The 11,330-nt window shown below is 34.5% G+C and overlaps 3 protein-coding genes and 1 pseudogene across 3 annotated transcripts in view; 2 read left to right on the top strand and 2 right to left on the bottom strand.

The window, feature by feature from the left end:
• The window catches only part of LOC104722097 (oxysterol-binding protein-related protein 1C), a 4,726-nt gene extending 4,574 nt beyond the window's left edge, over nt 1-152 (top strand). Inside the window, exon 11 of the mRNA XM_010440211.1 lies at nt 41-152. The gene's annotated coding sequence lies outside the window, so the exon portion shown is untranslated. The remainder of the gene's footprint in view (nt 1-40) is intronic.
• LOC104750639 lies at nt 5,865-8,591 on the bottom strand (annotated as a pseudogene).
• On the bottom strand, nt 8,470-11,072 carry LOC104722118 (pentatricopeptide repeat-containing protein At4g08210-like). Its single transcript, XM_010440230.2, has one exon. It carries the CDS (start codon nt 10,871-10,873, stop codon nt 8,816-8,818), a length of 2,058 nt encoding a protein of 685 aa, XP_010438532.1. The 5' UTR covers nt 10,874-11,072; the 3' UTR covers nt 8,470-8,815.
• LOC104722127 overlaps nt 11,189-11,330 on the top strand; it is a 2,088-nt gene continuing 1,946 nt past the window's right edge. Inside the window, exon 1 of the mRNA XM_010440241.2 lies at nt 11,189-11,268. The gene's annotated coding sequence lies outside the window, so the exon portion shown is untranslated. The remainder of the gene's footprint in view (nt 11,269-11,330) is intronic.

The raw sequence follows: 11,330 nt of genomic DNA, 5'->3' as shown, positions 1-11,330 counted from the left end.
TTTTTTTTTTTTTTTTTGTTCTTTGTATATCATGAAATAGTTCGCCTCATACCCAAAATTTGTCCAGTCCTTGTAAGTGGAAGAATGTGCTGCAAAATCATATATGGCTATATATTGAATAACCAAAAGGAATACAGTTACTTTTCTGGGGACTTTACTACACCTGAATGAAGGTTTCAGAACACACTCATCAGTTAGTAGAACAACTAATCGGATCGGAGCACGAACAATATATGGTGATTGTCACCATATTCCAGGATGCATATATCCAAGGCGGTCACGTTCAAAGCCCATACGTGGAACATGTTAATCACCATTTCTAGTGGACGTGAAAAAGGTTGTTTCCTTCAAAACAGAGAAGACAGAGAATATTAGTTTTGTGAGATAACAAGAGTAGTGGCATCGGAGTTTTATAGAAAATAACTTTGTTTAGATATATGTGCCATTATTATGCTTACAAGTTATAACCATAACTTACTTATTTTACACTTAAACTCAGATTCAAACCTCCTAAATATCGCTGAAAAAGTGTCGTTTATTAGAAGTTGTTCTATCAAATTAGTATATTATATATTTAGTAATTATACACTATTAATATAATTTAGGTAACCTCAATTATTTATTAGCAACTAGATTTTAATCCGCCGTACACCGCGGGATTATATTATTTTTTAAAAATATTTAATATAACTTACACCAAAATATTATGTTGGATCAAATATATATTTTTAAAAGTTTATGTTTGTAATTTATTTGCTTTATCTATCTACAAATATTATTTTCATTTGGAATTTAATTAATTTCAGTTCTTTTATTTTGGAATTTAATCAATCAAAATTAGTTGTTGTAAAAATAAAAAATATATAAGTGTATTTTGCTTGTATTTTTTAACAAACCCGCAAAAATATATAAGTATACTAATATTAACCCTAATTCCCATCACATACTTATGATTATTTTTAGTCAAGGTTTGGACCCGTGGATACATAAAAATTTCCATAAAATGTTGTTGCTTTTTTAGTATTGTGCATATGTTAAATTGCTAAAATCTGTATTTACACAAATTTAATTTTAGTATCACAAAGTTAGTAACATTTTTGATATTACTCATATAGGACTAAATTTGATTTACTCAATATTTATATTGTGTAACAGGATATATTTGTATTTGATATCTCTTTTTTAGTCAAGAAAAACATTTTTTTTTGTCAGTCCAAAACATTTATAATTCTCAGATTAACTAACTCTATAAATGACACATCTATTTCTTTTAGGTTCACCACATGATTTGTAAGATATATGATATATTTATAATTCATATAAAGTTTAAATATTTATAAGTCTTATAAAGTTTTTATATTTATAATCCGTAAATATTATTATTATATTTTAACCCCCGGTGTAAAACATTTCTTTTTTGGAATTCACATTTTTTGGAATTTACAGATTTTGTTGGAGTTTATTAATAATTATTAAGATTGCATAATACCAATTCTTATTAAATCAGTTTAATTATGCATGCCCTATATTGGTGTTTTAAAAAAAATAGTAATATGAAGATTTTATCCATGTTGAAATATGAGATTTACTGGAAAAAAATGGATAATGACATTTGGAAGCGAAATATATATTGCTCTAACAAAAAAATATACTTATAAAGAAAAAAAAGAGTGAAATATTTAGCAGTATGAATACTTTTGCATCATCTCAAATTGACAATCGATCTTATCATATAAAACGGTTTGAATCTGTTCAGATTCAGAGGTTCTCTACGACACTTCTCTGAAATCTCTTTTTCACAAAAAAAAACTCTTATCGGAAAACAATGAAGCAGACTGAGGATCACCAAATTTGTTTCGTACTCACGTTGGTATTGGAAGGAAGAGACTGATGATTGATGTTGTTGGTGGTGCTAACTTGGGATTAAGGACCAATTATTTATAGGCAATTAATTAGGTTTATTTTTTCACCACTTAACACACAACATATTTAATTGATTACCACGTAATTAGGGATTAAATATTGCATAATATTTATTTTTAGGGAATATGCCAAGTTTATGTGATTTGATATTTTTCCTAGTCATTAATTTGTTTCTGTATTCGAATTTGTTTATATTTTAAAATTAAATGTGGTGAGTAATTAAGGACATACAAAATTGAATATAGCTGATTTATAGGCTTTCCATAACTTTATATCTTGAAATCGATTATTGCATAGATATGGTAGAGATTCTTGGGATGATTGACTGGATTTTTTGTTTCTAAATATGTGAAAATAATAAATACCAATGGCATATGATTGTAAATAGTTCTCAACTTCAAGTCTTAGTGGCTAAAGTTGCTGTCAAAATAATAATCTATACTATTAATTGGGGAGTACACTTAGGGATAAAAAAAAAACAATAAAACCAATATTCCATACAATGTCCTTACGAAATAAAAAAAGAAAGAACAAAGAAAAAAATATTTGAGGGCAAAGAGGTAATCTAATTAAATAGAAACACGCAGATCCTTAAATGACCCGGTTTTCCCTAATTCGGATCCTGAATTGTAACTTCCATTTCCAAACATAGGCGCCCGCCGATATCTGTAATCAAAATCAAATTCAAAAAAATATTTTTGGAAATGAATAATTTGAGTAACATAATAAATTCTACATTTCAACCCCGAAAAATCTTCCCTGCCATACAATACGGTTTTTAGAAACTAATCACAATTAAAATCGTTTAAATATCAGTTATTAAATTAAAATCCCAAATCAAGAATACTAAAAACCCGAATCTTAAAAAAAATCGGATTTGTGTACCTATTTAAAAAAAGTATCAACATAAACTACGTTAGATTATGAAAGAATCTCATAATCAAATCCTATATATACCATAAAAGGTGGAGCGAGTAACAGAGAACTTATTTCATCATTCAATTTTAGAAAGAAGAAAAATTAATCAAAAGCTGGAACAATGGGTATATGACCTAACATGTATTCAAAAATATTTTAGATTTCCAAATACACATAAATAATTCTGCAAATTTAAGGTGACCGATAAATTTCGAATCTTATTCACTACAGATTTAGGCAAGTTTTAAATATATTGTAGCTAAATTATAGTAACATTTTAAAATTGTATCAACTAAAATATTCATATCCTCTAAATTTTAGCAACTAACACGGATTTAAAAGTTAGATATTATGTAAAAAAATTATACTAACGTATCTCATCGTCATTATCGAATAAGCATATTCTAGAACTATACCATTTCACCAAACTACCTGCATTAGTTCTATAAATACAGACCTCTACTCAAGAACAAACACAATACTTCCAAACACACAAAAAAAACTCGATTTCAAAGTAAGTAGGTTTATTTCTCTTTATTCTCAAGCATTGTTTATCAATATATTAAACTAATTATGTCACTATTGTCAATATATGAAACAGGGTAAGGAAGAAAAATATTTTACTGGTCCAAGTATTAAACGGTGCTCCTCAAACATCTAATACAAAGAGGCCTACACCATCTCATCACAACTCTCAAACCCGAAATTCACATGGAGTTCTACCAATATCAATAATTATATTCCGCATGGTACAGNCATATAAGACTGATCCAATAACTCTGATCTCTTCTCCTGCAAGTAATGAGTTTTTAAAGGCGAGACCTTTTTTTTCATTTGTTTGCACTATAACGACTAATTGTACAACCATTTCTATAAGGGCTAATTTTATCACAGTACAAATAGATTCATACTCTTTCCCTATACCAGATAAAGCACCAAATATTGTTTCAAGTTCATTGAGAGGAGAACCAATAGAGTCAAGTTGATCAGATGTTTATAATTAGTGTTGGTTGTTTGGCAACAAGAACATCATATTGGATTGATTATAATAGATGCATTTTTTTAACCCCAAAAAAAAGAGATGCCTTAGAGCGAAGGAGATTACCATTTCTTGCATGTTTAGAGTTAATAAATCAACTGGTCTGAGATTCTGAGAATCTGGAAATTAACAAAGACCACGGGTTAGATGAACAAAGAGGTAACGGTGAAAAACAACTTCATTTCCTCTCTATACTTGAGGCAAGTTTGAAACAAACTTTTGGAAATTCAGCTGCAAAATCAAAATTACCTCACCCCAAGAAATCAGCATGACAGACTTCATCAACCAAAGCGATCAAATCATTTATACTTTGTTGCACCTTCTTCAAATCGGATCTGGCTAAAAACTATACAAAGTGATAAAATTAGAATTATATATCTCTTATATCCTAATCAAAACATTCACACAACGGAGACAAAGCATCGATTCAAAAATTCGATCTCACCAAAGTAATAGAAGGTAGCGACGACGACAACGCAAGACTAAGTGTCTCCGGAAGTCGAACTATATCCCTCACGTTCTTAGATGCAAACACGCTCCCATGGCGGTAATCGTACTCGGAAAGATTCCATGGTAAGCGTGAAACTTGGTGTCTTTGCGGGTCACAGGAGAATAAAAAGAAGACGAAGGGAGAGAATCGGGAAGAGACATGCATGCCGTGAATCAAATCGACGAGATTCAGAAGAAATACAGAAGAAGGAAAAGGAAAAGAGACGAAGGAAAAGATAAATGTCTCTGATTTTTTAATAAAAAAAAACAATGTCTCTGTTTTATTTTTTGTTTTTATTTTTTAAATAACGTTATTATGTTTTTTTGTCTTTTTTACTACTCAACATTGTCATTTTTCCTTTTTTTTTTTAAGTCATTTGGTTTCTTCATAATAATCTTCACCCCGTAATTTATAATTTGAAAATTTATAATAACTTGTGTATAGATTAATAACTATAAATTAACAGACTTAAAATAAATTAATGCTTACAATCATATACGTAACATGATTTTTTTTTTCAAATTATATAGCCTAAGTGCCTAACAATGTTCAAAATAACAACTAAAGGCACTAAAATTAAAGTGTGTTCCACTGAACCATACATAAAATAACAAGAATAAATAATTCAATTAATTTTGTAATATTTTATTAATATATAAATATACTATAATTTATCTTTGTGTTTTTACAAAACGCGGGACTTCGGTAATTTTTGCTTCCATCCCATCCTGTTTCCTATCGGGAATAAAAGTTTGTCTTATATAAAATATGTCCTATATCAAGAATCTCTCATATTGGAAATGTGTTGTTTTAACTATATTCAATTCTCAAAACCTAACGAGGTGTGTTTGCGCAGCTTGATATATTAGGTCATCCCATTCAATTTAAATAAGTTTAATTTTTTGTGATGATTTTTATCTGATTTAATAGTATACGGGTTTAATAAAAATCTAACGGTTACTAATTTGGTTCAAGTTTGATCCGTATATACTTGGATTAAAATTTTGTAGTGAAATCATAATTATTTCAGATATTCACAAATTTACTAAAACCAAACCAATTTAAATAATTATATTGAATTATTTACAAACATAACCCCGTACGTGCGGGTCCGCATCTAGTATAGATTAAGGTGAAGCTAACGATTTATTTACGTCTTCCTAATATTTTCTTTTGCAAAGCTGCGCCTGGATGCAACATTACAACTTTGGTTTCAAAGCTGTGCTGTGAGTACATATAACTTGAATCTTAAGGCAAACACAATAACTTGGCTCCATTCATGTAGTGGAAAAAAATAAAAAATCTGTGGCCCAGTCCTTGTTTAAGAAATCTGAAATTTATTATTTAATAGTACTGTTTGAATCGAACCGACTCTACAACGAAGGAAAAAAGAACTAAAAGAAAGATAAACATGAATTGGAAACAAAAATACTAAAGAAGGTTAACAAGAGAACTGATTAGCTAATCTCAAACTGAACAGAAATCGGATGCTTATTAGTGACGGGGTTCAGGTCTGAAGGTGCGTAACCATCTGTCGAAGCGGTCCATAAGTGACAACTCCATCTTCGTCTTCGGAACAACACTGCCACTGGGGGAAGTTACGGCTTTGGTAAGTGGTGGTGGTCCGACCACGACTCGAAGCTTAAGCCCTGCCTGACATTGACCTGTCTTTGAGCTAATGAAGTAGTGGACTCCTGGTTTGGTGAGCCTGACGATATCATCGCCCGTCTTGTGCACAGCTATGGCAGAAGTCGGGTCACATGATATGAATTCAAGATCTCCGGTGATCTCTAAGACGTCGGTGACTTCGTTTCCGTATTCGAAAAGAAGACTACTCCAACATTAAACTGCGTCTTCTCACCCCACGTGTGATAGTAGTCACTCTCTTGAGAAACGCTCCATTCGACCTTGTATAATTTGCCCCAAGGAAGGATCTTGCTTGGTGGTGGTGGTGGAATGGGACGTGACGGGTCATAGACGACAAGGACGTCGAGCTTATGTCCGGATGCGCATTGAGCAAGGTTTGAGCTGATGAAGTTGTGATATCCTGGCTCTGTGAAGGTTACCACATCATGTCGGGTTCTGTAGACGGCCTGAGGAGATGAAGAATCGCAGAATTCAAATTCTAAAGCTTCCTACACTTGGGTCACATCATTGACGTTGGGATCGTAACTGAAGACCAATGAGTCTCCTACATGGAAACCTTTATACTTGGTCCAAGGGTTTTGTGCAAAAAAACCCTCCAAGTAATTTTTTTTTGGTAAGAGTACCCTCCAAATCAAATAAAGGGGAATTGGGTTGTATAACCCAAAAAAAAACTATAATTTACAAACTAATCATACTAACCATAAATCAATTATATTCTGTGTATTTATGTATTAATGACAGGTTTTGCCCTTTTTTTTATTTTTTTTTTATTTTTCAAACCACCACCACCCCTTCCATCACCTCCGGCCAACCTCCGACTTCCGGCCACCACCACCCCTTCCATCACCTCCGGCCAACCTCCGACTTCCGGCCACCATCCAACTGCCGGCCAACCTCCGGCGACCACCCATCCTCCGGCCACCCTCCGGCCAACAGCTGGCCAACCTCCGGTTACCCTCTGGCTACCCTCCAGCCAACCTCCGGCCACCCTCCAGCCAACCTCCAGCTATCCTCTGGCCACCCTCCGGCCTACCTCCGGCGACCCTGCGGCCACCATCCGGCCACCCGCCGACGACCCTCCGGCCAACCTCCGGCCACCACCCCATATCATCATTTCCACCAAACCAACACTAAAATAGTAATTTTAATTGTCCTCTATGTTATTTTCTTAATTGTTTCAAATAATATGCTTTATCCTTCTATAGTTTTTTTTATTTGGTTATACAGCAAATTCACCCTCAAATAAATGCAAGTTAATACTATAATCTCAAAAGTCATCCGCAATATAGGCATTCCCTATAATAATGACGTGGCAGTTTGAAAGTATGATTGTTTTGTGAACTAAAAAATGGCAAAGCGTTAAGATTTATTTATTTTTAATAAAAAATAATAGAAAAAAAATCTCTTTCCCTTCTTCCTTATTCATCTGGTCTCGGTGTCACATTCATGGAGAAAAGAAAATTGAGACTATGGATCATTTATACAAATCTGTGTCGATATATACTAAAGTGAATTTTGGGATCATGAATATAAAATTGGTATTTACATGTAATAAATGTCTGGATTTCTAATAAAAAATATCTAAGCTTGGATTTGTATGAGAGAAGCCATGTAAGCGTGGCTACAATTGGGAAGCAATCTTAGCTTATCATCCTCCGAGAATGCACAGAGACACACAGCAAAATCGAACGATTCTTTTGTATCTTTGATCTCCTTGTAAAGAAACACGGGAAGAGCATCGATTAAATTGGGCAAGACATTTCTCTTTATCTTTTTAATTGTCGAAATTAAGCTTGATCTAGACATGAATCGTGGAGATGAAAGAGCTGCTGAAGCTGTCTTTGGTAAGTATCGGAGTTGGGATTTTCTGGGTTTCGATCAGATTCGTTCGGTGATGACGAAAGGCTCGATTTTTTTTTCTTATTAAGTAAAATACCAAATGTACAACATTGCAGATAAAGAAAACGATGATGAACAGAACGATGGGGCTTATTCGATTACCACTGGAAGAAGAAGATGATGAATTGTTTGATTGATTCAAATTAATCGGAGAAGAAGATAGCGACATTTGATTCAAATTCTCGTCTTTGAGCTGAAAACAATGAATCTCATCTTAGACATTTTTGTTTTGTTTTTGAATGGAAAGATCAACCGATTTGTATAAATGATCCATAATCTCAATTCTCTTTCTCCATGAATGTGACATCAAGACCCCATGAAGAACGAAGAAAGAAGAAAGAAAAAAGAAGAACAAAGAAGGAGAGAGATTTTTTTTAACACTTTGCCATTTTTTAGTTTACAAAACAAAAGATTTTTAAACTGCCACGTCATCACTATAAGGAATGGCTATATTGCATTTATTTGATTTGGAGGGTACTCTTGCAAAAAAAAATTACTTGGAAGGTTTTTTCGCACAAAACCCTTGGCCCAATCGTAATAAACGTCTTCTTTGGCAATCCATCCATCAGAGTCCCCAACGGTGTAGACAGTAGCCGAGCAAGAACCAAAGAGAACCGTGAAGGTTGTTATCACCAGCAGCACGAAGAGGAAGATCTTCTTCATTGTTGTGGCCATTATTAGATGAGAGGGTTTGTAATATAATTACAATAATTTGTTTAACTAGCATTAAAGTTTTCCCTAGCCAAATTAAAAAAAAGAAAAAAAAAAAAAAAAAAACAAGGGGAAAACATGCCTTCAAGAATCTTCAACTTCTAGCAAGCCAGGGAGACATGAGGTCAAAGAAGCTTTTCATTTGAGTGCGTAGATGATCCTACAATTTACATTTTGCTTCAGGCAATCTAGATCCAGCTCATTCCAGATTCTTTAGGCCCCAACTTCTTAGCAGCTTCTCTCACTTCACTTAACTGATCCCACATTCCCAACGTAGCATAAACATTTGAAAGACATGTATAAACTGATGGATCTTCCGGAAACGCCTTGAGCAATTTCTCAGCAATTACGGTAACTAGTCTGGCATTCTTGTGAGTTCCGCAGGCAGTGAGCAGAGACATCCATATTGTTTTATCTGGCTCCAACGACATTTGGTTTATCAATTCTTCTGCCTCTTGGAATCGCCCAGCTTGACCAAGAAGATCAACTACACAATAATAATGCTCTTGATACGGTTGAAGACCATATTCAGATTTCATCAATTCTAGGGTGAATCTTGCTTCTTCAAGTAGTCCAGAATGTCGACAAGCAGAAAGAAGCCCCAGAAAAGTTACCTCATTTGGTACAACTCCAGAACTGATCATCTTGTGGAAATACTGAATCGCTTCTTTTACTCGTCCGTTTTGTCCAAATCCAACAATTATCCCTGTCCAAGAGACAACATCTCGTTCCAACATACCATCAAATAACACTACACCATTGTCTGTCTCACCACATTTTACATACATATCTACTAGCGCTGTCGCTGTGACATGTTCTGAATCATAACCTTTCTTTATACACAGCCCGTGAATTTGTTTGCCCCATCCAAGAGTCGCTAAACTCGAACAAACTTTGAGAATACTTGAGACGATGAACTGGTCGGCATCAAGTCCCAGCTTGATTAATTCCCTGAACAGATAAAATGCTACAGAATTGAAACCTTCTTTCACACAGCCTCGTATCAGGCCAGAGAAAGCGATGATATCTTTATTTGGAAGTCTATGAAACAGTTTATGCGCATCTTGTATATCCCCAACGTTTGCATGTAAATCAACAAGAAAGCTTCCTACGATGCAATCCAACTCATAACCACTGGTTACAACTAAACTATGTACCTGAAGTCCAAGTCTCAAGTTGACTAAGTTGATGCATATCTTTAAGGCACCACTTAGAGTGTAGGAATCAAAAGACAAACCTGACTGATACATGTGCAAAAGTAGAGCTAATGCTGCTTCATTCTCCTCATTGATCAAAAACCCTGAGAGCATAGAATTCGAAACAGCAAGACTATTACAAAGGGCATGATGTCTTTCCTGATGAAAAACATCAGCTGCATCAATTAGAGAGCCACAGTTGGCGTACATATCAATAAGAGCAGAGCGTGCGAACGGGCTAGACTCCAGACCTGACTTTACAACACAGCATTGCAACTGTTTACCCATTGTTAATAAGCCTCCAAAACTGCAAGCTTTAAGCGCACACGGTAAAGCAAAACCATCTAACGTAAGTCCTTCTCTCTGCATCCTAACTAGAAACTCCAAGGCACGAGGACTGCCCTTATCGACAAATCCAGAGATCATACAGTTCCAAGACACAACATTTGGCTGGGGAATTCGGTGAAACAAACTAACCGCTTCGTCAATCAAACCTGCTTTACAATAACCAGAAATAAGAGTGTTCCACGAAGTTGGATTAGGCCGTGAAATCTCCCTAAAACTGCTATTTGCTTCACTAAGCCTCCCATTCTTAACATACATATCTACAACAGCGTTCATCAAAACAACATCACCAGTTAAATTCTCTTTACCAATTCTTTCATGGATCAAACGACCTAACTGAAGATCACCCACTAACCCACACGCTTTCAAAACAGCGGAATACATAAACTCGTTAGGCCCTTCTTCTTCTTGGGATTCCAACACGTTTCTGTACAGTTCAATAGCCTTACTGGGGTTTCCATCACAAGTATACCCAGAAACCAACGTCGTCCAGGTGACAATGTTTCTCTCAGTCATTTCATCGAACACTTTATGTGCATCACCCAAATACCTGAAATCCACGTACATTGAGATCACGTTATTAGCAAGGAACACATTTTGAGAGATCCCTTGTTTGATTATATGAGCCTGAATCGATTCCCCACGCTTTAAAGCTTGTATTTTCCCACAATGACGCAATCCTGCTGCTATAATCTTCAAGTCCATAGCCAATTACAGTACCAAAATATAACAAAACATTATAAGTTCCTCAGGAACCAAGAAAGCTTCTAGAAAGTGATAACACGGGTTTGAAGACATGCCTGTCTTGTCTTTCTTCGTTAGTAGTACTCGGAGACTTTGCGAAAACATAGCGAACGTAAAAACGGAAGGTAGTTTGTTTGGGAAAATCCGAAACGTCACACTGTTTGATTAACTAAAAACGGGATATAGTTTGTTTGAGGATTCTATAACCGGCACGATGTTCAACACGGAAAGGAAGACAAATCTCATGATTTAGGATCAATCTGAAAATTTCATCTCCTTCTTCTTCCTTCGCCGTCGACTCGTCCTCCTCCTCCAACGAGCTCTTCTTTGCTAAAGCCAAAACTTTTAACCTACAGGTTTTTTTTTTTTTTTTTTTTTTTTTTTTTTTTTTTTTTTTTTTTTTTTTTTTTTTTTTTTT

The sequence above is a fragment of the Camelina sativa genome, chromosome 2, assembly GCF_000633955.1.
Source record: "Camelina sativa cultivar DH55 chromosome 2, Cs, whole genome shotgun sequence".
NCBI lineage: Eukaryota > Viridiplantae > Streptophyta > Magnoliopsida > Brassicales > Brassicaceae > Camelina > Camelina sativa.
The sequence above is the reverse complement of the archived record's forward strand: the minus strand, read 5'-3'. Positions and strand labels throughout refer to the sequence as shown.

Coding starts and splice junctions, on each gene's coding strand:
- LOC104722118 (XM_010440230.2), bottom strand. CDS start 10,873: ATGGACTTGAAGATTATAGCAGCAGGATTGCGTCATTGTGGGAAAATA.